Source organism: Elephas maximus, chromosome X, assembly GCF_024166365.1.
Source record: "Elephas maximus indicus isolate mEleMax1 chromosome X, mEleMax1 primary haplotype, whole genome shotgun sequence".
NCBI classification, from domain to species: domain Eukaryota; kingdom Metazoa; phylum Chordata; class Mammalia; order Proboscidea; family Elephantidae; genus Elephas; species Elephas maximus.
This window is the reverse complement of record NC_064846.1, coordinates 123,094,662-123,121,780: the sequence shown is the minus strand read 5'-3', so window position 1 is coordinate 123,121,780 and position 27,119 is coordinate 123,094,662. Positions and strand designations below refer to the sequence as shown.

At 44.0% G+C, this 27,119-nt stretch overlaps 1 protein-coding gene across 5 annotated transcripts in view; it reads left to right on the top strand.

The window, feature by feature from the left end:
- Positions 1 to 19,665, top strand: part of PORCN (porcupine O-acyltransferase) — a 35,744-nt gene extending 16,079 nt beyond the window's left edge. For 3 of the 5 annotated variants that reach the window (XM_049872327.1, XM_049872324.1, XM_049872326.1), the window contains 11 exons: positions 3,090 to 3,254; positions 4,467 to 4,659; positions 5,109 to 5,152; positions 5,553 to 5,734; positions 5,815 to 5,945; positions 7,431 to 7,556; positions 7,705 to 7,805; positions 16,399 to 16,475; positions 16,566 to 16,629; positions 16,714 to 16,799; positions 17,511 to 17,760. In XM_049872327.1, coding sequence (XP_049728284.1) covers positions 3,090 to 3,254; positions 4,467 to 4,659; positions 5,109 to 5,152; positions 5,553 to 5,734; positions 5,815 to 5,945; positions 7,431 to 7,556; positions 7,705 to 7,805; positions 16,399 to 16,475; positions 16,566 to 16,629; positions 16,714 to 16,799; positions 17,511 to 17,732 — 1,391 coding nt within the window. In that variant the 3' untranslated portion in view covers positions 17,733 to 17,760. The other 2 variants (XM_049872323.1, XM_049872328.1) reach the window with 2 other exon arrangements.
- The last annotated feature ends 7,454 nt before the right edge of the window (positions 19,666 to 27,119 follow it).

The following is a 27,119-nucleotide window of genomic DNA, read 5'->3' as shown; positions in this document are numbered from 1 at the left end:
ACCTTATTTGGACCCTGATTAGAACAATAACAAAACATTATTAAAAATTTTTTAGACAGGAAATTTTGAACACTGTCCCAATATCTAATGTTATTCAGGAAGTACTGTTAATTTTTTAGGTGTGATAATGATATTATGGTTATTTTTTAAAAAGCACTCTTATCTCTTAGAGAAGCATACTGGAATATGTATGGATTAAGTGAAAAAATGTAATAATTCCTACAAACCAATATTCACTCAATCAGTTAATACATTTTTATTGAAGACATACTGTGTGCTAGGCATTCATCGTCCTAGGTGCTTGGGATACATCAGAAAACATCCCCCCCGCCCCACCACACACACAGAATGAAGTGTCTAATGGGAAGAATTTGAGTAAGAGCTGACTGGACTGAGTGAAACTAAGAAATTAACTGTTAAATTTTATTAGGCATGACGATGGCATTGGGGTTATGTTTAAAAAAATAAAGGCCGTATTTCTTGGAGATGCATCTGTAGGGGAGAAATCTAAGATTTGCTTTAAAGTAATTCAGCAAAGGGAAAAATAAGAAAAAGTTAAAAAGGAGAGTAGACAAAGCAAATATGATACAATCCTGACAGTTGTTGAATCTGGATGATGGATATATGGGGGGGGGGGTCATTGTTGACTCTATGTAAGTTTGAAAATTGAGGAAAAAATTATAATGAAGTCTAATTCATAAAACTTATGGCCTGTATTCTCCTGTTAAGAAAAACCAAAAAACCAAACCTGAGTTAATTCCGACTCATAGTCATCCTATAGGACAAAGGAGAACTGCCCCATAGGGTTTCCAAGGAGCGGCTGGTGGATTTGAACTGCCAATCTTCTGGTTAACAGCTGAGCTCTTAACCACTGAGCCATCAGGGCTCTGCTGTTAAGAAAAGGAATTGGTATTCATGCATCTGGTCTATGCAATTATCCACTATATATATTCTGTGTTAAATATTTTCCATTTGTGATACATGAATATTAATTTATGAGCTGAAACTCCATTTAACTTCATGTTAATTTTTTTTAAAGAGAGGAGACTTATACATCCCTCTTCGCTTGCTGTTGGTGTTTCCAAGCAAAGACCTGCTAATTGCACTCTTCTGTTTAACAGAAAGGCACACTGAAGCCTGAGAGTGGACATGACTTGCGGAGCTCCATATAGGCAGGCGTTAATCTGATTAGAATCTACTTTCCTTAGCTCCTCAGGTCATGGCGAGGTCCGGCTTGACCTGTGCTTCCTCCTCCCTTCTATATCATGGCTTAGCATCCAGTTGTTGTTAGTTGCTGTCCAGTCAGCTCCATTCATGGCGTCCTTATGTGTAACAGAAGGAAACGTTGCCCAGTCCTGTGCTGTCTTCACGATCCTTGGCATGTCCAGTAGTTGTCCAATAAACGCTTCCTTGGGAAAATGGGCCCTTCTTTGAAAAAAAAAAAAAACCCTTCATCAGCTTAGTGACAGAGTGAAGTGCCCAGACACTGCAGGGTGTGCAGACAGCAGGCGCTGCATAAATCCTTAGCGTTGGCGAAACTACAGCCCAATACAAATCTGTGTTGTGCTTTATAAATGCTCCTGATCTGTGCTCTGTAGTAGCCTTCTTCAGGTTCACAGTGAGCACTCACTAATAGCTGAAAAAGAAAAAGTATGCCCGATGAAGTCCTTTGGGGAATTAAGACATCAAATCAGTTCTCAGTGACATGGAAAATGCCCACAGGAAGTCCCTGGAGGAAGCACAGGTGCCTAATTCGTGATCCTAGGTGACACAGTCATTACTTATATAAGTGTTTCTGGCAATCCCCGGGCACCAGATTTAAAGAAAGCTTGGGGGTGGGGGAGCTTTTGAAGTTCCTTTAGTTCCCGCAAAGGATGGGTAAGGAGAGACCTCAGTTTATTTTCCCATCTGTGAAATGGGGGCACCATAGTGTTGAGAATGTGCGCGATGAGTCGTTGAGAGAAGGGGGCTTTCCTTCTCCTCCCTCCCACATCTTTCCCATTTCGGCTTCCAAGGATTAGAAACTTTGCGATTCCAAAGTTTATTCTTGGCGGGCCAGAGACTCGACCAACACAAAGGTTCAGGGGCTCCTCAAACATTAGCAGGCGGGAAATGTGAGGGCGCGAACTTTCTGCGTGCCTACGTCTGCCGGCTTCCCGCTCCTCTCAACCCTCCCGCTCCTCCTTCACGGTAACTTCTTGCTTCCCCCCTCCCAGTCCCCGCCCTGCTCCTGCCCTCTTATTGGCCGAGGCGCCGGTCGGGCCTCCCCGGCTTTTAAAGGGCCCGCACTCCACACGGCCCTGGGAGCCACAGCTGGTACCGGCCTTGCGGCCTGCGGGGGAGGCTGCCGGGAGGAGGCAGCGGCTGTGGTGGCGGAGGTGCGTGCCCTGCCCCCAGGACCGCGGGCTCCTTCCTGCCAGGTAGGTCGCCAAGAGTGCGCGTGTGGCTCCCCCGCTCCCATCCTTGACCCGGCTTCCCTGCGCCAATATTTGTAGCTCCTGGGGCTTCCTCCCCATTACCTTTCCGACACCCCCATCGACCATCTCCCCCTGACACCTCTACCTCCCTGCAGCCTCTGGACCTAGGCAGGGCTTTGTTGGCAGCCTCAAGAGGCCTGGTAGGGGTGAGATGGGACGCACGGGGATACAGGACACCCTCCATCCGTACAAGGAGATATGCACACTACCCCCAAATATCATAAGATCCTCCTTCCAGCCCTCCACAGAGTGATACAAACTGGTTCTACCCTGGAAACCAGGCACCCCCCCCCCCATTTGATATACAGGCTTAGAATGTATACATCATTCAGTCACCGTCAGATCTGGACGGTTCACAGCATCAAGAGACATAGTTCTTCTTCATTCACCACAGGTCACAGGCTGTGTGTGTGCGCCCAAAACATCTCCCCACAGACACAGTTGGCTGCTCGGTCTGATGTACCTGATGCTAACATCCTCCTCCAGTCCCCCAGTACCGGTCTCTACATGGGTTGGGCAGCCCCAGATTGAAATCCGAGTGCCCAAGTTCATTCCTTGAGCATGATCTGCCCCATGGATATCTCTGCTCCCTTTCTTTCCCCTCTTTGATAGGTCTGTCCATTCCTCCCTGGGAGTCTACAATGGCCACCTTCAGCCGCCAGGAATTTTTCCAGCAACTGCTGCAGGGCTGTCTCCTGCCTACTGCCCAGCAGGGCCTCGACCAGATCTGGCTGCTCCTTGCCATCTGCCTCGCCTGCCGGCTGCTCTGGAGGCTTGGTAAGTGCATGCCACACCATGTGCTGCCACACCAGGCCATATCATTCCTACCACATTCATCCATGCCAAGCCACACCTTAACGCTGCCATGTCCTGCCATGGCAAGCCAGGCCCCACCATGTCTAGCCCCACCATATCCCACGAGGCCTACTTAGCCTTATTCCATCACACCACATCTTGCTTTGCACACCACATCTTGCTTTGCCCAGCCACTCCATGCCACACCATGCCAAGCCATGCCCTACCATGTCAAGCCATGTACTTCAATAGTTCTAAGTTCTGGGATTCTGGAAAAGTGAGGTCCCTGGATCTTGGGATCCTAAACTGTCTATACCGTCTATATCCCAAGGTTATAAGATACTGAAATGCTGATGTCACAGGATTTTGGAATCCTAAACTACCAGGGTTTAGGGATTCTGGCAAACTGAAATTTCCACATTCTAGGATTCCAAAATGGTGGCATTCGGGATTTATAGAATCAGGGCATGAAAAGATTTCTGGATTCTAGGATTCTGGAGCATTTATACAAACATAGCAGGCTTCTGGGGCCCTAAGATGATAAGATTCCAAGTTCCCTATAGGATGCTGAGATTTCTGGAAATCTGGGATCCAAAGGTTTTACAATTTTTTTCTTTCATAAATGAATGTTTTATTTTTCCCCAGCTTTATTATTTTGAAATATTTCCAATCTACCAAAAGGTTGAAAGCATAGTACAATGAACACCCATATATACCTCAACAGACTCTCTAACAGTCAACACCTTGCTGCATTAGCTCAATCTATCTGTCCATCCATCCATCCATCCATCCATCCATCCATCCATCCATCCATCCATCCATCCATCCATCCATCCCTCTATCTAATCTTTCTGAATCACTTGAATAACTTGCTGACATCATGACACTTCACCCCAGATTCTTCAGTTTGTGGCCCCCAAGAACAAGGACATTCTCCACAACCACAGACTCAACCAAGTCGATATTGAGATTTCCTCCAGGATCCCCAAAAGGCCATTTATAGATGTTTCTTATCTTTAAATCCAGGCCCTACTACCCTCTCCAGCTCTCCAGCACGTGCTTTGGGCCCCCTTTAGTCACACCACATTGCAACCTCTAGGCCTTTGCCCAAGCTGTGCTTTCTGCCCAGGTTGTCCTCCCCTTCCTACCAGCCCATCAACCTTCTCTTTCTTGTTCTCTTTCTTTTACCCAAAGGGTTACCATCCTACCTGAAGCATGCAAGCACCGTGGCAGGAGGGTTTTTCAGCCTTTACCACTTCTTCCAGCTGCACATGGTTTGGGTTGTGCTACTCAGCCTCTTGTGCTACCTCGTGCTGTTCCTCTGCCGACATTCCTCCCATCGCGGAGTCTTCCTTTCCGTCACCATCCTTATCTACTTACTCATGGGGTATGGGTGTGAGTCCTAATCCCCACGCCCTTGGGCAAAGGGCACATGGGCCCTCAGGCTCCCCCTTGGGAGGTTGTGGAGGACAGGGAGGGCAGGGAATTCCCTGGAGGCATCTGGGAGAATTCTCCTATGAGGAGGCACAGAACAGAGAAGGTGCTAAATGTCCCTGGAGAAAGGAATCTGGGAAAATTGTTCCCAGGAGGTTACACAGGGCAGAGAAAGTGTGACATCTCCTTAGGGAGGAAATCTGGGAGACTTGTTCTTTCACAAGACTGTGTAAGAGAGAGGGCATGGGCTCCCCCTGAAGGAGGGAATTTAGAAGAATTCTTCCTCCATAAGCTTGTTCTGGACAAGGGAAGGCATAACCTTCCCTGCACCTTGGTTTCTCACCTCTGTGGTCTCTGAGGCCACGGGATCATGGTGTCAAGACCAGCACCTTTTTCCTTTAGTGAGATGCACATGGTGGACACCGTGACATGGCACAAAATGCGAGGTAGGCAGCCTTGCCCCCTTCACTGGCCGCCCTTTCTGCCCCACCCCACATCATTTAAATCCCCCTACTTTGTGTCTTTTCTCTCCCCTTTTTTTCCTTGATCTGCCCACCCTGCTGGACATGAAGACCTCAGATTCCCCTTGTGTCTGTGTCTCTCTCCACCATAGTTTTTTTTTTTTCCCCTCCAAGTCTGTCTGTCCCATCCCACATACTTGCCTGACTCTCTTAACTAGGGCATCTGCCTGTCCTGGGCCCACTTGCCTACCTGCTTCTCTGACCCCATGCCCACCTGTCCATTCTTGTACCTCTCTTTCTATCTCACCTCTCACCTGGTGCTCCTTATCCCCCTCATGCCAACATACTCTCTAACCCTCCACTTGACTGTGGGTGTCATACTTAGGGGCCCAGATGATCGTGGCCATGAAGGCGGTGTCTCTGGGCTTTGACTTGGACCGGGGCGAGGTGGGTGTGGTGCCCTCACCTGTGGAGTTCATGGGCTACCTCTACTTCGTGGGTACCATCATCTTTGGGCCCTGGATATCCTTCCACAGCTACCTACAGGCTGTCCAAGGCCGCCCACTGGTGAGGTCCTGGGTGGACAGGTGGGCAGGGGCAGTGGGAACAGCCACAGGACAGTGTTCATGGAGCCTTGATCCCCACAGAGCTGCCGATGGCTGCAGAAGGTGGCCTGGAGCCTGGCATTGGCCCTGCTGTGCCTTGTGCTGTCCACCTGTGTGGGCCCCTACCTCTTCCCATACTTCATCCCCCTTGATGGTGATCGTCTCCTTCAAAAGTGAGCACAGCCTTTGAGGTCTCTGTCCTGCATTGATGGGGTTGGGTAGGGACCTGGGGTCTCCTCAGCTCTGAGCCTATCTCTTAATGCTTCTGTCTGTCTTCTGTTACTACAGCAAGAAACGCAAAGCCAGGTAAATAAGGGTGCTGAGGGCGAGTGGGGCTAACTGGGGAGTTGGGGGGCCACAGTCTATGACTGATTGGTTCTATAAGTCTGAATTCGACCATTCACCCTGTGACTAGACAGAGAGTGGGTGTCTGTCTGTGGCTGTCTGTTTTACCAAGATTGGCTCTATGATTCCTTGTATGACTGGCACTCTAACGCATACGGTGTGTCTGGTTGTCCATCTGTTCAGCTGTTTCACTGTTAGAAACAAATGATGTGAAATTATGTGACTGTAATGGGGAGGGACCCTTTTGTTACTCTGGCTAGGGGTGTGTGTGGGTTGTTTGCCTATTGGCAACTGACTCCCTGAATGTGGGACTGTGAGTTATGGCTGTCTGCCTATGCCACTGTCAATGATGGGGTGTGTGGCTGTCATTGGATACGTTACCTGTCTATAACATCTGATTGTGATGTGTTGTGTGCCTGTCTGTGAATGATTCTGCCTGTGTGCTTTTGGCTGCTTGATGTTGTCTAGCTGAGAGGTCAAAACCGACTATGTGCCTATCTGTGAGACTCACTGTCTCACTGCCTTTGCTTTGACTCTAGAATTCAATTCAGCTATTTGATTATGTGACATCCCTCCCACCCCCACCACTTATTGGCTGATGGTTATGTCTGCTGCCACATGAGGCTCTGAAATGTTGAGTGATTTACCCAATGTCACCCTAATAAGCAGCCAGGCATTAAACCCAGGCCTAATTCCAGAACTCACGTTTTTCCCAATGCAAGATGCTGCCTGCTTTTGACAGCGTCTGATTGACTAACGGGGTGACTATGTTTGGCTGTAGAATTGTATATGTATGCAGAGTGGGGTGTTTGGTGGTCTCTGTACCTAACTAAAGGGATTTTTGTCTGTCTTAGGGTCACTGAATCAGGTTAGAGAATTGTGAGGCTGATAGTGCTTGTCTCTGGCTGTGTGGCTGTGTTATATGTAGGGCTATGAGGTCAGGCCTCTGAGGATGGCTGGGTCTGAATGTCTGACCCTGTGAGTCTGCAGGACTATGTCATATTATAGGACAGCGCATGCATCTGTCTGATCCACATGAAACTCTCTGACGGCGTATGTATGAGTGTGACTATCTGTCCACCTCTTTTACCACTATGTTTCTGTCTGTCTCGTCCATGAACAACTCAGGCCAGCTTCTAGGGCCTCTCTGACTCTCTTTCCTTTCTTCTCTGCTGCCCTCCTGATGCCTTGGGGCCCTAGGGGCACCATGGTAAGGTGAGTCCACAGGATGAGGCCAGGATGCTGACAGATAGTGGGGGTACCATGCTGGGGCCTGAGCCCAATGCCTCTTTCCCCTGCTCCCTTCTCCCCAGGTGGCTGCGAGCCTACGAGAGTGCTGTCTCCTTCCACTTCAGCAACTATTTTGTGGGCTTTCTGTCCGAGGCCACGGCCACGTTGGCAGGGGCTGGCTTCACCGAGGAGAAGGATCACCTGGAATGGTGGGGAGGGCTGAGGGACCCCCCTCCCACAGGGTGCTGCCTAGAGGAGCTGCAGGGAGGAGGGAGGGTGATCCTAGGGGAGGGAAAAAGTGTGGAAGCCAGGTGGGTGACTATCCCAAATGGATTTGCATGTCTCTTCTGCTCACAGGGACCTGACGGTGTCCAAGCCACTGAACGTGGAGCTGCCTCGGTCTATGGTGGAAGTTGTCACAAGCTGGAACCTGCCCATGTCTTACTGGCTAAATAACTGTGAGTCACCAAGTCACCACTCCAGCAGAGTTGGGCGTTCTCAACCTAGACCCTTTCACACATTCATATAAGAAACATTTATTATGCTATGTGCTAGGCACTGATGATACAGTGTTTTGGGGGGGGGAGGGAGACAAAAATCTCTACCCTTGTGTAGTTGGCATTTTAGTGGGAGGAAGAGGTAATATATCAGAGAGAGAAATACACAATAGTTCAGTGCTATGGTGAAAAAGTTAAGCAAGTAAGGGTGATCCAGGAGTGGAGGTGGAGGCAGATTGCAATTTTATTTTTTGAACATTTTATTGTTGTTTAGGTGAAAGTTTACAGAACAAATTAGTTTCCCGTTCAACAATTTATACACAGCTTGTTTTCTGACATTGGTCGTAAACCCCTAAATGTGTCAGCACTCTCCCCCCTTCCTCCCTGGGTTCCCCGTGTCCATTCACCCAGCTTTCCTGCCCCTACCAACCTTCTGAACTTTGCTTTTGGGCAAATGCTGCCTTTTAGGTCTCCTGTAGTTTATGGTTCTTACATTTACATTCCTCACTGGTGTTATTGTTCCTCTTATAGGCCTGCCTATTGTATGGCTATATTGTGATCTCCAGGAGTGATTTCAGTTCCAAGTTTGAAGGGTGTCTAAGGGCCATAGCCTCGGGGGTTCCACCAGTCTCTGTCAGACCAGTAAGTCTGGTCTTATTTATGAGTTTGAGTTTTGTTCTACACTTCTTTCCTATTCTGTCCATGAACTACTATTGTGGTCCCAGTCAGAGCGGTCGGTATCAGTTGCCAGGCGCCTTCTGGTTCTTCTGGGCTCAGGCTGGTAGAGATCATGGTTCATGTGATCCATTAGTCCTTTGGACTAATTGTTTCCTTGAGTCTTTGGCTTTCTTCACTTTTCTTTGCTCCAGACAGTAACAGAACAATTATTGTATCTTAGCTGCTCGCAAGCTTTTAAGACCCAGTCACTACTTATGAAGGTAGGATATAGGACATTGTCTATATGGGTTATGATATGCCAATTGATCTAGATGTACCCCAGCATTATTGTCCCAAGTCCTCAAGCCCAATATCTCAGTCCCAGGAGGTGTATGGTTATGGCTAAGAAGTTTTCATGACTGTATCCCTGTGTGCACTATTGCATACATAGGTATATTTGCAGCATGTACACATATATATGTACGTGGGTGTACTTCCATATACCCTCCCACCCCTGTTCAGCTTAAACATCTACCTGTGTATCCACTTGTACATCATTGTCTATTATTACTGTTGTTGCAGGATTGTATATGCATTAGTATTTACATTGTTGCCTTTTACTCTTTTGTACCTTTCAGTGTCTTCCTTTACCTTTATTGTGTTGTGTTGATTTCCCCCATATTGTGCATTATCTCTCCCTTCACCAAAGTTAGTATGTGTCTACTATCTAGTTAGTGTCCCTCCCCCGCCCCATGCCCTGGTAACCGTCAAAGAATGTTTCTGTGTGAAAACCTTTTCTTGACTTTTTATAGTAGTAGTCTCATATAATATTTGTCCTTTTGCGATTGACTTTTTTCACTCAGCATAACGTCCTTCAGGTTCTTCCATGTCGTGAGACGTTTCATGAATTCGTCATTATTCTTTTTTGTTCCATAGTATTCCATCATGTGTATGTACTACAGTTTGTTTCTCCATTCATCCGTTGTGGGCACTTAATCTGTTTCCATCTTTTTGCTATTGTGAATAATGCTGCAATGAACATGGTGTGCATGTGTGTATTCGTGTCACAGCTCTTATTTCCAGATTGCATTTTTAAATAAATTAGCCAGGGTTTAGTGTCACTGAGCTGACATTTGAGCAATGACCTGAAGAAGGTGAGCGAACAAGCAATGTGGCTATATAGGAGATGGAGGGAACAGCCAGTACAAAGGCTCTGAGGGAGCATGCATGGCATTTATGCAGAACAGTGAGAAGGAGATCCTTGTGGCTGGAGTGGAGTGAGTGAGGAGGAGAGTGGTCAGAGGTGTGGTCAGAGAGGTGACGGGAGGGGGAATGAAGAGAGGAATGATTGCATAGGGCCTTTTGGGCTATTTGGATTTTTCTCTGAGTGAGATGGGGTGTCAGAGAAAACTATGAGGGATGTCTTAGTTATCTAGTGCTGCTATAACAGAAACTCCACAAGTGGATGGCTTTAACAAAGAGAAGCTTATTCTTTCACAGTTTAGGAGGCTTTGTGGTTATTAGGTGCCATTGAGTTGGTTCTAACTCATAGTGACCCTATGTACAACTGAATGAAACACTGCCTGGTCCTGTACTATCCTCACAATCATTGTTATGGGTGAACACACTCTTGCAGCCACTGTGTTAATCCATCTTATTGAGGGTCTTTCTCTTTTTTGCTGACCCTCTGCTTTACCAAGCATGATGTTCTTCTCCAGGGACTGGTCCCTCCTTATAACAAGTCCAAATTATGTGAGACAAAGTCTTGCCATCCTTGCTTCTGAGGAGCATTCTGGCTGTACTTCTTCTAAGACAGATTTGTTCATTCTTCTGGCAGACCATGGTATATTCAGTATTCTTTGCCAACACCATAATTCAAAGGCATCAATTCTTCTTCAGTCTTCCTTATTCATTGTTCTGCTTTGCTTGCATATGAGGTGATTGAAAACATGGCATGGGTCAGGCGCACCTTAGTTCTGAAAGTTACGTCTTTGCTTTTCAACACTTTAAAGAGGCCTTTTGCAGCAGATTTGCCCAATGCAATGTGTCGTCTGATTTCTTGACTGCTGCTTCCATGGGCTTTGATTATGGATCCAAGTAAAATGAAATCCTTGACAACTTCAGTCTTTTCTCTGTTTATCATGATGTTGCTGACTGGTCCAGTTGTGAGGATTTTTGTCTTCTTCATGTTGAGGTATAATCCATACTGAAGACTGTAGTCTTTGATCTTCATCAGTAAGTGCTTCAAGTCCTCTTGGCTTTCAGCAAGCAAGGTGGTGTCATCTGCGTATCACAGGTTCTTAATGAATCTTCCTCTAATCCTGATGCTGTGTTCTTCTTCATATAGTCCAGCTTCTTGGAGTATTTGCTCAGTATGCAGATTGAATTAGTGTTGTGAAAGGATACAACCCTGAGGCACACCTTTCCTGATTTTAAACCACGTGGTATTCTCTCATTCTGTTCGAACAACTGCATCTTGGTCTATGTACAGGTTCCGCATGAGCACAATTAAGTATTCTGGAATTTCCACTCTTTGTCGTAATGTTATCCATAATTTGTTATGATCCACACAGTCGAATCCTTTTGCATAGTCAATAAAACACTGGTAAACATCTTTCCTGGTGGCGTAGTGGTTAAGTGCTACAGCTGTGAACCAAAGGGTCAGCAGTTTGAATCTGCCAGGTGCTCCTTGGAAACTCTATGGGGCAGTTCTACTCTGTCCTATAGGGCCGCTATGATTCGGAATCAACTCGACGGCACTGGGTTTGGTTTTTTTTTTTTTTGGTAAATATCTTTCTGTTATTCTCTGCTTTCAGCCAAGATCCATCTGACATCAGCAATGATATCACTCGTTCCACATCCTCCTCGAATTTCTGGCAGTTCCCTGTGGATGTATTTCAGCAACCATTTTTGAATTATCTACAGCAAATTTTATCTGTGTGTGATATTAATGATATTGTTTGATAATTTCCACATTTTGCTGAATCACTTTTCTTTAGAATGGGCACAAATATGGACCTCATCCAGCCAGTAGGCCAGGTAGCTGTCTTCCCAATTTCTTGGCATAGACGAGTGAGTGCCTCCAGCACTGCATCCATTTGTTGAAACATCTCAGTTGGTATTCCATCAATTCCTAGAGCCTTGTTTTTTGCCAGTGCCCTCAGTGCAGCATGGACTCCTTCCTTCAGTACCATTCGTTCTTCATCATATGCTACCTCCTGAAATGGTTGAATGTCGACCCATTCTTTTTGGTAAAGTGACTTTGTGTAGTCCTTCCATCTTTTGGTGCTTCCTGGGTTGTTCAATGTTTTGCACATAGCTCAAGGCTTGAATTTTTTCTTCAGGTCTTTCAGCTTGAGAAATGCTGAACATGTTCTGCCCTTTTGGTTTTCTAACTCCATGTCTTTGTACATTGCATTATAATACTTTGTTTTCTTGAGCCACCCTTTGAAATCTTCTGTTCAGCTCTTTTACTCCACCATTTCTTCCATTTGCTTCACGTAATCTGTGTTCAAGAGCAAGTTTCAGAGTCTCTTCTGACATCCAATTTGGTCCGTCCTTTCTTTCTTGTCTTTTTAATGACCTCTTGCTTTCTTCATGTATGATGTCCCTGATGTCATCCCACAACTCGTCTGGTCTTCGGTTATTAGTATTCAATACATCAAATCTGTTCTTGAAGTAGTCTCTAAATTCAGGTGGAATATACTCAAGGTCGTACTTTGGCTCTCATGGACTTGTTTTAATTTTCTTCAGCTTCAAATTGAATTTGCATATGAGCAATTGATGGTCTGTTCCACAGTCGGCCCCTGGCCTTGTTCTGACTGATGATATTGAGCTTTTCCATTGTCTTTTTCCCCAGATGTAGTCCTTTTGATTCCTGTATATTCCATTGGTGAGGTCCACAGGTATAGTTGCCATTTATGTTGTTGAAAAAAGGTATTTGCGATGAAGAAGTCGTTGGTCTTGCAAAATTCAATCATGTCTCTCTGGCGTCATTTCTATCATCAAGGCCATATTTTCCAACCTCTGTTCCTTCTTTTTTTTTTTTGTTCCTTCTTTGTTTCCAACTTTCACATTCCAATTGCCAGTGATTATCAATGCATCCTGTTTGCATGTTTGATCAATTTCATACTGCAGAAATTGGTCGAAATCTTCTATTTCTTTATCTTTGGCCTTAGTGATTGGTACATAAATTTGAATAATAATCATATTAACTGGCGTTCCTTGTACACATATGGATATTATCCTATCAGTGACAGCATTGTACTTCAAGATAGATCTTGAAATGTTCTTTTTGATGATGAATGCGATGCCAATGCTCTTCAATTTGTCATTCCCGGCGTAGTAGACCACACGATTGTCCGATTCAAAATGCCCGATACAAATCCATTTCAGTTTGCTAATGCATAGGATATTGATATTTATGCATTCCATTTCATTTTTGACAATTTCCAGTTTTCTTTGATTCATACTTTATACATTCCATGTTCCAGTTATTAATGGATGTTTGTAGCTGTTTCTTCTCATTTTGAGTCATGTCACATCAACGAATAAAGGCCCTAAAAGCTCGATTCCATCCACATCATTAAGGTCAACTTTACTTTGAAAAGGCAGCTCTTCCCCAGTTGTATTTTGAGTAGCTTTCAACCTGAGGGACTTGTCTCCTGGCACTATACCAATGTTCCACTGCTATTTATAAGGTTTACACTAGCTGATTTTTTCAGAAGTAGACTGCGGGGTTCTTCTTCCCAGTCTGTCTTAGTCTGGAAGCTCAGCTGAAACCTGTCCACCATGGGTCACCCTGCTGGTGTTTGAAATACTGATGGCATAGCTTCCAGCATCACAGCAACCCAGAAGCCACCACAACATGACAAACTGACAGATGCATATAGTTCCTAAATATTTACAGTAAAATGTATTCCTAATGAAATTATAGCATTTATTAAATAGTCCTCACTTAACTGACTCCTGACATTAACCAAAAGTCTCCATTCGCTCTGTAAAATGTCTAGATGTTCAGGGATAATAGCCTACTCTCTAATACATCTGGAGGCTACAACTCCAAATTCAGGGTGCCACCTCCAGAGGAAGGCTTTCTCTCTCTGTTGGCTCTGAGGTAAGGTCCTTGACATCAATCTTCCCCTGGTCTTGGAGCTTCTCAGCACAGGGATCCTAGATCCAAAGAGCACACTCCACTCCTGGCTCTTCTTGCTTGGTGGTAATGAAGTCCCTCTCCTCTCCTGCTTTCTTCTTTCTTTTATATTTCAAAAGACGTTGACTCAAGATAGCACCTAATCCTGTAGATTGTATACTGCCTCATTAAGATAACTGCCTCTAATCCTGCCTCATTAGCATCAATGAGGTTAGGATTTATAACACATAGGATGATTATATCAGATCACAAAATAGAGGACAACCACACAATACTGAGAATCATGGCCTAGCCAAGTTGACACACATTTTTGGGGGGTCACTATTCCATCTGTAAATTCTACCCTTTAACCTCCCAAAATTCGTGTCCTTGCCACACGTAAAACACTTTCACGCCATCATATCATCCCAAAGGTATTAATCAACCAAGTCCAAATTTCATCCTGGGACAAAATTCCTCTTCATCTGTGAAATCTAGAATACAAGTTATCTGCTTCCAGAGTACTATGGCGGAACAGGTACAAGGTAGACATTTCCAGATGGGAGAAATTGGAAAGAAAAAAGGAATAATTGGCACAAAGCAAGACAAGGAGCCCTGATGGCACAGTGGTTAAAAGCTCGGCTGTTACCCAAAATGTTGGCAGTTGAAATTCTTGGAAACCATATGGGCAGCTCTACTCTGTCATATAGGATAGCTATGAGTCTGAATCAACTCGACGGCAACAGGTTTGTCTTTTTTTTGGTTAAGCATTTCAAAAACCCAGCAGAACACATTACATTAGCTCCCAAGACTTGAAAATAATCCTCTGAGACTATCTAGGCAGTGGCTCTGCCCTACATACTCTTGGTGTTGGCCACACTCTCTGGATTCTGGGTGGAGGCCTCTCAGCCCTGGGCTTCAGCTCTGCCTTCCAGGCCCACTGGGATGGCAACTCTGCTCCCTCAGGTTTATGTGACTCCATCTTCCTAGTCCATCTGAGTGGTCATCCCACCCCCTTGGCCCTCTCAGGCCCCATTTTCTGCCCACTGGGCATGGCAGCCCTGCCCCCTTAGTTTTGGACAGCAGATCCAGCCTCATCTCCCTTGCACTTGTGAATGGCAGACCCACACTCCAGAAACCAGTTGATGAAGATCTGACTCTTTAAAACTTAAGAGGCTGTGGTCCCACCTTTTGAGACTCAGCAGGCAGTGGTTTCACCCTTTGAGATTAAGACAGCTCTGTTTCTTGTGCTCCTTGTCTCTTCAGCTTCTGCATTCTGGTTCCTTGGCCTTTAAGCTCACCGGCCCCTCAGGCCTGTTGGGCCTGCCTGGCCTCTGTCCTGCTTGGACAAGTGTGACAAAGTTCCTTAACTCTTCCAGTAAGTGCCTGGAGGCACCCCACTCTGCCAGGAAGCCTCCTGCCCGAAGGCACTCAGCTCTCCTGTTCCATGGGTCGGCTCCCACGCTCTCTCTTACCAGTCTCCTGGTTCCAGTGCTGCAGTTTCTCTGCTGATACTTCTCGCTCTCTGTGCCATCTCAGGTGTTACAGCTCTCCTCACTTCCTTCTGGGTTCATACCAGAATTGCCTTTGGCATCCATAATTACACCAACAGTCTCTTCAAGGCAATCTAGGCTTTTACTATTAGGCACCTTAAAACTCTTCCAGCCTCTGCCCATTCACAGTTTCAAAACTGCTTCCACACTGTAGGTATCAGTTAGAGCAGCACCCTACTCTTGGAACCAAATTATGTCTTAATTACATAGTGCTGCTATAACAGAAACTCCAAAACTGGATGGCTTTAACAAACAGAAATTTATCCTCTGACAGTTTAGGAGGCTAGAAGTCCAAATTCAGGATGCCAGCTCTAGGCAAAGGCTTTCTCTCTCTGTCAGCTCTGGGGGAAGGTCCTTGTTATCAATCTTACCTGGTAGAGGAGCTTCTCAGCCAGGGAATCCAGGTCCAAAAGATGCCCTATTCTCCTGGCTCCTGTTTCTTGGTAGTATGAGGTCCCCTTGTCTCTGTCCCTTCTCTCTTTCATATCTCAAAGGAGATTGATTCAAGATACAACCTAATCCTGTAGATTGTATCCTGCCTCATTAACATAACTGCCTCTAAACTGCCTCATTAACATCATAGAGGTTAGGATTTACAACACATGGGATAATTACATCAGGTCGAAATGGAGGACAACCACACAATACTGCGATCACGGCCTAGCCAAGTTGTCACACAGTTTTGGGAGACACAATTCAATCTATAACAAAAGATTTCTGAGCAGAGGAGGGCTGCGGTCTGATTGAGGATTTAACAGAATCCCTCTGCCTGCCGAGGAATGACTGAGGGGAGGGGGTGAAGGCGGAAGCAGTGAGGAGGCCACTGCAGTAGTCCAGGCCAACGATGATGGTGGTGGCCGTGGCTGTGGTGAGAAGTCAGTTTCTGGGTAAATTACGGAGGTGGAACTGACAGGATTTGCTGACAGTTTAGATGTAGAAGTAGGAGGAGGATGAATCGAGGGTGACTAGAGGTTTTTTCCCTGAGGAACTGGAAGGTGGAGTTGACATTGACTCAACTGGGTGAGAGACTGTGAGAAGAGCAGGCTGGGAGGGAAGACCAGGATCTATGTTTTGGACGTGTGGGGTTTGAGACTGTTAAAAGGCCCTGGGGGTCCGACAGGTTGCAGATACCCTCATCCTACCCTATGGCTCTCCAAGAAGGAAAGGGAGATCTCAGGAAAATCTTGACCCACATGTTCCCCGCCCCCCGCAGACGTTTTCAAGAATGCTCTCCGCCTGGGGACCTTCTCAGCCGTGCTGGTCACGTACGCAGCCAGTGCCCTCCTGCACGTGAGCAGGGTGGAGTGGGATCAGGGTGGAAGCTGGGGGGAGGGCAGGGCCTCCTTATTCACCTCATTGCCCTTCGCCCTCTCCCCCCAGGGCTTCAGCTTCCACCTGGCTGCAGTGCTGCTGTCCCTGGCGTTTATCACTTATGTGGAGCATGGTGAGTGCAGGGCCCAGGTGGAGGGCTGGAGCCACCATTCCCTGAGGCTAACCTGACCTCCTTACCTCCACCCACCCACTCCAGTCCTCCGGAAGCACCTGGCTCGGATCCTCAGTGCCTGCGTCTTGTCGAAACGATGTCCACCAGACTGTTTGCACCAGCATCGCTCGGTGAGGGTTCAGCCCAGACAACCAACCTCGTGCCCAAACACCCCCTCAAAAAATATTATCCTTTGGTTGCCATCTCATACCTGTCTCAGAGTTCCTGGCTTCCTGGCAAAGTTCTAGGTGTGGAGAAACAGTGATCAAAGCAAGCCCAAGTCCCAGCCCTCGTAGGGCTAACATTTTACTGGGGGTGACAGTAAATAAAAATAAGTTGGTATTATAAAAAAAAGTATTATAGTTTGTTAAATTGTGATTAGTGCTATGGAGAAGGGAAGGGGAATAGGAAGTATCAGGGGGTAGGTGGTTTTGAGTTTCAGCAGGGAGGTCAGGGAGGCCTCCCTGATGAGGTGACTTTGAGTTCTTTAACTGAAAGAGGTGAGGGAGAGAACCATTCCAGGCAAGGGTAACAACCAATGTAAAAGCCCTGAGATGGGAGTGGGCCTGGAATATTTGAGGAACAGCCAGGTGGTCAGTGTGATCTGAGCAGAGTGAATGTGGGGTGGGAAGCATGGGCAGCGATATAGTCAGTGGCCAGCTTGTTTTGGGCCCTGTAGGTCATGGCAGGAATTAGGGTTTTGGTTTTGGTTTTTTCATTATTTTTGCAATTAAAGAAGTATGGACAGCCTCATATTTGTCCTCTCACTGGACAACCAAGTTTTATCACCATAAGCTCCCATGACTCAAAGCCCCAACATTTTTCCTCCTCTGCCTGAATAGTCTCATCTCCTGCAACTGGACATCTTTGCCCCACACTTGACCTGGACACTGTCATTGATAACAGTACCCTCATCCTTGGATACCCTTGGAGCTCCCATGGGAGGAACGGAATCATCTCTTTCTTACCTCAGGGGATACCCTGGATACCCTTTCTGCTTGCACCCACTGTGCCTTGTGTGTCTCCCTATACTCCCCTGCCCAGGTGGAGATGGAGAACAGTGAGTAGGTGCAGCCCCCAAGGCTATCCATCTGTCCCCTACAGGGCCTGGGGGTGCGAGCCTTAAACATGTTCTTTGGGGGCCTGGCCATCTTCCACCTGGCCTACTTGGGCTCCCTGTTCGATGTTGATGTGGATGACACCACAGAGGAGCAGGTGAGGTGGGGTCCTGGGGTGGGGGGGGTACCCAGTGATGGCACTGCCTAGTCGTGGGAACCATGAGGACAAAGATGGTGCACCAAGTCGTGAGGTCCTCATGTTGCATTTCTTTAGCTTATGCAACCAGTCCTCCTTTCCCATTGGCCCCCTGGTTGATTCACACTCTTGGGTCTTTCTTTTATTTGGCTGAAGTGTCCAAAATGTGTTTTACTTATTTTTAATTGAAAAAGTCATTTTATACAGATGGAGTGCAATATCCAGGTTTTAATTTTTTTAATTAATTTTTATTTCATTTTATATTTGTTTAGGTAGTACTTGCAATATCTTGGTTTTCCTTTTTATATAATTTTTAAAAATAATATTTTTACTCGGGTTAAGTGTGTAAACTCTGGATTTTGCTACTTTAAATTTTTATGTTGAAATTTATATACTATTTTTATTCATGTCAAATATGCAAATTCCAGACTTCTTTTATTATTGAAAACAATTTTTTTCACATTCAAGTTGAGTCTGCAAAATCTGGGTAAAGTTTTTGTTTTATTTTTATTAAAATATTTCAAATGGTTCAAAGACCAAACAGTATTCAACATATTCAGGGAAAAGTCTTGCTCCCACTTTTTGCCCTTTTTGCCCAGTTCTACTCCCTATCCTGTCAGGTAATCACTTTTATTCATTTTATAAAAATATCCTTTCAAATTTTAAGTATAACAGAAAGTATAAAAATAATTTTTAATTTCTTCCCCCTGGCTTTTACCCTAAATGTAGCACATCAATGACAGTATTCTACACGTTGCTTTTTTCACACAACAATTCTTATGAGTCTTCCTGGTCAGTACATAGAGTATCCACCTTCATTTTTTCCATTGTGAGGACATGACATAGTTTATTTAGTTTGTCCCTTATTGGTGGACACTCAGATAGTCTCCAGTCATTTTCTATTGCAAATGACGCTGTAGCAAGTAACCTTGTGCCCACGTGAATTCACACAGGTGAAGATTATGAGCGAGACTGAGCATTTTTCATATGTTTAAGAGCCATTTGTTTTTCCTTTACTGAGAATTCCCTCCTCACCTCCTTTGTGGATTTGTCTTTAAAAAAAAATTGATTTCTAGGAGCTCTTTATGTGTATTAGGTCAGACAGTAGGACTGCCTTGCCTTGTTTTTAAAATGATTTAAAAAGAGAAAACACAAAAGAAAAAAATTAATCTGGTTTAACTTTTATATGCGAGGCCCTTCTATGGGACCTCGCCTACGGTTTTTGTGTAGTCTAGATGTGTGTGTGAAAAGGATAGGTTCTCCTGAGACTCTTTTCCTTGCTGAGTGGCACCATCACCTCTTTCTCTCCCACAGGGCTACGGCATGGCATACACTGTCCACAAGTGGTCAGAGCTCAGCTGGGCCAGTCACTGGGTCACTTTTGGATGCTGGATCTTCTACCGTCTCATAGGCTGAGGCACATCTGTGGACCCTTGCGGCCCCCTCAAGACCCCTCCTTAGGGTGCCAGCTGATAGGGGATGAAGGAAGACCCTCTCTCTACCCCTTCCCCCTCTCCATCCATGACTCCCAATACACCACCCCACACCACACACACACACACACACGCATACACTCCATTCCCGTGCCTCCAGATTCCCACCCCACCACAAGGCAGGGTGAGGGTAGTCCCTGATGGGCTATAGGGGTGGGGGATGCTTGAGGAAGCAGAGAGGGGGGAATTCAGGGCCTTCTCGCCTTCTCCCTTTTTTATATACAGTTTGTTATTGTTGAATAAAAGTAGAAAAGATACAATAGGCTCTTTCTTCACTGCTCAGAGGGGAGTAGGAGTGAGTGAGGAAGGGGATACGAAGTGGATAAAAGGCTTAGAAACTGGAAACCATGAAGAGAGAGTGGTTGTGAATGGCCAATGGTTAATTTATGACTTGCAATTGGTTCATGATCGGATGATGAGCCTGAGGATAGCAGAGTCTTCATCCTGATTGAGTGAGCCAGGACAGATTGGATATTTGGATGATGGAGGGCTGACATTAATTGCCTAGAAAATGGAGGGATCCATATCTGATTGGTTCCTTTTAATGGGGCAAAGAGAAGTGAAAGTAAGACAGATGAAGGGTTGATGCTTATTGGTCCTTATTAATGAGGGTTCTAGGTTCTAATTGGATGGCAGGTCTGGGAGGGGTACTAAAGGTGTCCACTCCAATTAGACAGCCAGACTGTGGTGCCTGGGTTCTGACTGGTTCTTCAAACTTGAAGTCGGGAGAGGCAAGGATGACTGTGGCCATTAGGACTGAGGATTTCTGAGAGCTGAAGGATTTGAGGACTGAGGGAAGGCTGGAGGGGAGAAGGGTCTGTACAGGATGTCATCTGTTAACCTACTTGTAGTATTAAGTTATCTCGTCCATTCAGCCATCAAGACTGGGGGTTGGTCCAGGATCCTATTAGTTGATCTGCCTAGAAAATGAGAGCAGAGGTGAGAGGACACAGTGCAATGATGATTCACCAGCACATGAGGGGGAGGATGCACATTTTAATGATTCCTGGCCGGTGAAAACCTTATGAATAACAGAGGAACATTGTCTGACACAGTGCCAGAAGATGAGCCCCCCAGGTTGGAAAGCACTCAAAATAGGACTGAGGAAGAGCTGCATCCTCAAAATAGAGTCAACCTTAATGATGTGGATGGAATAAAGCATTCAGGATCTTCATTTGCTGATGTGGCACAACTCAAAACGAGAAGAAAGAGCTGCAAACTTCCTTTAATAATCAGAACATGGAATGCACGAAGTATGAATCTAGGAAAATTGAAAGTTGTGAAAACTGAAATGGAACACTTGAAGACAGATATCCTAGGCATTAGTGAGCTGAAATGGACTGGTATTGGCCATTTTGAATTGGACAATCATACTATGCCAGAAATGACAAATTGAAGAGGAGTGAGATTGCATTCATTGTCAAAAAGAACATTTCAAGATCTATCCTGAAGTACAACACGGTCACTGATAGGATAATATCCATACGCCTACACGGAAGACCAGTTAATATGACTATTATTCAAATTTACACATCAACTACTAATGCCAAAGATGAAGAAATTGAAGATTTTTACCAACTTCTGCAGTCTGAAATTGATCAAACATGCAATCAAGATGCATTGGTAATTACTGGTGACTGAGATGCAAAAGTTGGTAACAAAGAAGGATTGGTAGTTGGAAAATATGGCTTTGTTGATAATTCCAGAGATTGCATGATAGAATTTTGCAAGACCAGTGACCTATTCAATGGAAATACCTTTTTCAACAACATAAATGGTGACTACACCCATGGACCTCATTAGATGGAACACACAGGAGTAAAATCGACTACATCTGTGGAAAGAGACAATGGAGAAGCACAATATCATTAGTCACAACAAGACCAGCGGCCAACTGCAGAACAGACCATCAATTGCTCATATGCAAGTTCAAGCTGAAGCTGAAGAAAATTAAAGCAAGTCCACGAGAGCCAAAATACGACCTTGAGTATATGCCACCTGAATTTAGAAACCATCTCAAGAATAGATTTGATGCGTTGAACACTAACCACCGAAGACCAGACAAGTTGTGGGATGACATTATACATGAGGAATGTGAAAGGTCTTTAAAAAGGCAAGAACAAAAGAAAAGACCAAAATAGATGTCAGAAGATACTCTGCAAATTGCTCTTGAATGCTAAAGCAAATGGAAGAAGCTGAATAGAAGATATGAAAGGGTGGCTCGAGAAGACAAAGTATTATAATGAAATGTGTAAAGACCAGGAGTTAGAAAATCAGAAGGGAAGAACATGATTGGCAATTCTCAAGATGAAAGAACTGAAAAAAAATTTCAAGCCTTGAGTTGCAATATTGATGTATCCTATGTGCAAAATATTGAACGACCCAGGAAGCATCAAAAGAAGATGGAAGGGGAGGTGGGGCCAAGATTGTGCAATAGTCAGGTGCTTCCAGTGATCCCTCTTACAACAAACACTTGAAAAAAGCCAGTGAAATGATTATATTTATGACAAGCTAGGAGCCCTGAACATCAAAGGCAAAGTTAGAAAATGGACTGAGCATCAGGGGGAGGGAGAGACCTTTCAGAAGCGGAGAGGAGTTACCAGACCTGAATCGCCGGGGACCCTCAAGCACCGTTCCCTGGAGAGACTGCGGCAGAGCGCTAGACAGTTTCCTGAGGGAGAGACAGCCAGCCTCACAGATTACTCACACCACCAGAACCAGAGAAGAACGGCGCTCTCAGCAAAAGCTAAGTTCTTGCATATATTTTACCGTGCCCCCAACCCCCAAGCAGGCTTAAGTGGCTGTCGATTTCCCTGGGCTTTGCTGAGGGCTCTGAGCCATACTCTCGGCCTTGGAGAAGGAATAAATTTACAACTGGGGGAAAAGATAATTTGCCAGCTCTGCTAACCAGGGAAGCCCAGGACAGAAGCGGCTCCTATCCAGGCATAAACAGGCTGTGGACTTTGAATAGCTTGCACCCCTGCATAGACATGTGTGGGCCTATTTCAGGAGAATAGGCCCTTGTTGGCAGACTGCAACTTTCAGCTGTGCGGTGGAGAGGTGGCTGTTTGACACCACTTTTCCTATTAAACAGGGTCCTTACCTATGCACCTCAGGGGCCTAAGGACTGGTGGCTCCACCCACACACCTATCCAGTTGCAACAGGGTTCCAAGGATAACTGGTACCACCCAGCCCTTACAACCAAAAGCATTGGGTACCCATGGTCTGTCTGTAGAACCCACCCACCTGTGCGCTCTAGAGAACAGGGACATGCTCTCCTCACAGGCACTCAGGGGATGGTTGTCAACTCTCTGCCTTGTTCAGGGTGTGACCCCCTGCTGTAACCAGATACCAGTACCTACACCAATCACCCCTGCACTTCTAAGACTGTAGGACAGAGCCTGTACCACACACTTGATGACCAACTACCTGGACACCTGAGCTGAATCCATACAAAAAAAGTGAATGGACTCCTAGGCTCATATACCTGATAATATCTCTAGCCATCTAGTGACAGGATATTAGAGCTTCAAAGGTGAAAATATTCAAGCTAGCTCACTCAAGCACCCTATTTGGGCATATCAAAACAAAACAAAGCAAGAACCTAGAATATGGTAAGCAAACATAAAATAAACTAATACAATAACTTATAAATGGCTCGGAGACAACAGTCAATATCAAATCACATAAAGAAGCAGACCGTGATCACTTCAACAAGCTCTCAAAACAAAGAATCAAGGGATCTTCTGGATGAAGGTGCTTTCCTGGAGTTACCAGATGCAGAATACAAGAGATTAATGTACAGAGCTCTTCAAGACATCAGGAACAAGTCCAGGAAGGAGATCAGGCAAATCACAGAACAAGCCAAGGAGGACACAGATAAAGCAATTGAAGAAATTAAAAAGGTTATTCAAAAACATAATGAAAAATTTAATAAACTGTAAGAATCCATAGAGAGACAGCAATCCAAAACTCAGAAAATTAACAATAAAATTACAGAATTAGACAACTCAATAGAAAGAGGAGCAGAATTGAGGAAGCAGAAGGCAGACTTAGTGAAATTGAAGATAAAACACTTGGCACCAATATATTCGAAGAAAAGTCAGATAAAAGAATTGGAAAAAAAAAAGAAACCCTAAGAATCATGTGGGACTCTATCAAGAGAAATAATCTACGAGTGATTGGAGTACCAGAACAGAGAGGGATAACAGAAAATACAGAGAGAATTTCTGAAGATTTGTTGGCAGAAAACTTCCCTGATATCACGAAAGATGAGAAGATATCTATCCAAAATGCTCATCAAACTCCACATGAGGTGGATCTCAAAAGAAAGTCACCAAGACATATTATAATCAAACTTGCCAAAACCAAAGATAAAGAGAATCTTAAAAGCTGCTCGGGATAACCAAAAGTCACCTACAAAGGAGAGCCAATAAGAATAAGCTCGGACTACTTGACAGAAACCATGCAGGCAAGAAGTCAATGGGATGACTTATATAAAGCATTGAAGAAAAAAAATTGCCAGCCAAGAATCGTATATCCAGCAAAACTGTTTCTCAAATATGAAGGCAAAATTAGGACATTTCCAGATAAACAGAAGTCTAGGGAATTTGTAAAAACAAAGCCAGAACTAAAAGAAATACTAAAAGGATTTCTCTGGTTAGAAAATCAATAATACCAGATATCAACCCAAGACTTGAACACAGGACAGAGCAAACAGATGTCAACTCAGATACAGAAATCATAAAAATAAATCAAGATTAAAAAATGCTCAAAACAGGGAAACAGTGATGTCATTATATAAGAGAAGACAACATTAAAACAATAAAGAGGGACTAAGAAATGTAGAAATGTAGTCATAGATTATTCATATGAAGAAGTCAAGGCAATATAAAAAATGAAAGTTAGGTTTAAACTCAGAAAAACAGGGGTAAATATTAAGGTAACCACAAAGGAGACTAACAATCCTACTCATCAAAATAAAATACGAGAAAAAAGTAAAGACTCAGCAGAAACAAAATCAACAACAACGAATAAGAGGAAAGGACGATATATAAACTATTCAGCACAAAAATTAAGTGGGAAAAAGAAACTGTCAACAACACACAAAAAAACACATGAAAATGACAGAACTAAACTCATAATTACACTGAATATAAATGGACTAAATGCAACCAATAAGGAGACAGACAGTGGCAGAATAGCTAAAAAAAACACAATTGATCTATATGCTGCCTACAAGAGACACACCTTAGACATAGACAAACAAACTAAAACTCAAAGGAAGGAAAAATATATACCAAGCAAACAACAATCAAAAAAGAGCAGAACTGGTAATATTAATTTCTGACAAAATAGACTTTAAAGTTAAAACCACCACAAAAGATAAGGAAGGACGCTATATAATGATTAAAGGGACAATATACCAGGAAGATATAACCATATTAAATATTTATGCACCCAATGACAGGGCTGCAAGATACATAAAACAAACTCTTAAACAGCATTAAAAAGTGAGATAGACAGTGCCACAATTATAGTAGGAGACTTCAACACACCACTTTTGGTGAAGGACAGAACATCTAGAAAGAAGCTCAGTAAAGACACAGAAGATCTAAATGCCACAATCAACCAACTTGACCTCATAGACATATGCAGAACACTCCACACAACAGCAGCCAAGTATACTTTCTTTTCTAGTGCACATGGAACATTCTCTAGAATAGACCACATATTAGGTCATAAAGCAAGCCTTAGCAGAATCCAAAACATCAAAATATTACAAAGCATCTTCTCTGACTATAAAGCCAAAAAAGTAGAAATCAGTAACAAACAAACCAGGGAAAAGAAATCAAACACTTGGAAACTGAACAATACCCTGCTCAAAAACGACTGGGTTATATAAGACATTAAGGATGGAATAAAGAAATTCATAGAATCCAATGAGAATGAAAATAATTCCTATCAGAACCTTTGGGACACAGCAAAAGCAGTGCTAAGAGGTCAATTTATATCAATAATGCACACATCCAAAAAGAAGAAAGGGTCAAAATCAAAGAATTATCCCTACAAGTTGAACAAACAGAAAGAGAGCAACAAAAGGAAACCTCAGGCACCAGAAGAAAACAAATAATAAAAATTAGAGCAGAATTAAATCAAATAGAGAACAGAAAAACAATTGAAAGAGTTAAGAAGACCAAAAGCTGATTCTTTGAACAAATTAACAAAATTGATAAACCATTCGCCAAACTGACAAAAGAAAAGCAGGAGAGGAAGCAAATAACCCGCATAAGAAATGAGATGGGTGATATCACAACAGACCCAACTGAAATTAAAAGAATCATATCAGATTACTACAAAAAATTGTACTCTAACAAATTTGAAATCCTAGATGAAATGGATGAATTTCTAGAAACACACTACCTACCTAAAGTAACACAAACAGAGGTAGAACAACTAAACAAGCCCATAACAAAAGAAGAGTTAACACCACTACTACTAAAGGCATTTCAGAGCATAGAAAAGGATAGAATGATCCCGATCTCATTCTATGAAGCCAGCATATACCTGAATGCAAAACTAGGTAAAGACACCACAAAAAAAGAAAATTACAGACCTATATTCTTTATGAACTTAGATGCAAAAATCCTCAACAAAATTCTAGCCAATAGAATTCAACAACATATCAAGAAAATAATTCACCATAACCAAGTGGAATTCATACCAGGTTTTTTTTATGCGGGGATGGTTCAACATTAGAAAAGCAATGAGTGTAATCCATCATATAAATAAAACAAAAGACAAGAACCACATGATTTTTATCACTCTATGCAGGAAAGGCATTTGACAAAGTTCAACACCCACTCATAATAAAAACTCTCACAAAATAGGAATAGAAGGAAAATTCCTCAACATAATAAAGGGCATTTACACAAGGCCAACAGCCAACATCGTCCTAAATGGAGAGAGTCTGAAAGCATTCCCCTTGAGACTGGGAACTAGACAAGGATGCCCTTTATCACCACTCTTATTCAACATTGTGCTGGAGGTGCTAGCCAGAGCAATTAGGCTAGATAAAGAAATAAAGGGCATCCAGATTGGCAAGGAAGAAGTAAAAGCATCTCTCTTTGCAGACGACATGATCTTATACTCAGAAAACCCTACAGAATCCTCAAGAAAACTACTGAAACTAATAGAAGAGATCAGCAGAGCATCAGGATACAAGGTAAACATACAAAAACCAGTTGGATACCTGTACACCAACAAAAAGAACATTGAGGAGGAAATCACCAAATCAATACCATTTACAGTAGCCCTCAAGAAGATAAAATACTTAGGAATAAATCTTACCAGAGATGTAAAAGACCTACACAAAGAAAACTACAAGACACTACAGCAAGAAACCAAAAGAGACCTACATAAGTGGAAAAACATACCTTGCTCATGGATAGCAAGACTCGGCATTGTGAAAATGTCTATTTTACCCAAAGCAATCTGTAGATACAACGCAATACCGATCCAAAGTTCAATGGCATTTTTTAATGAGATGGAGAAACAAATCACCAACTTCATATCACAAGGGAAGAGGCCGCTGATAAGTAAAGCATTACTGAAAAAGAAGAGCAAAGTGGGAGGCCTCAACACTACCGGACTTTACAACCTATTATACCGCCACAGTAGTGAATACAGTCTGGTACTGGTAC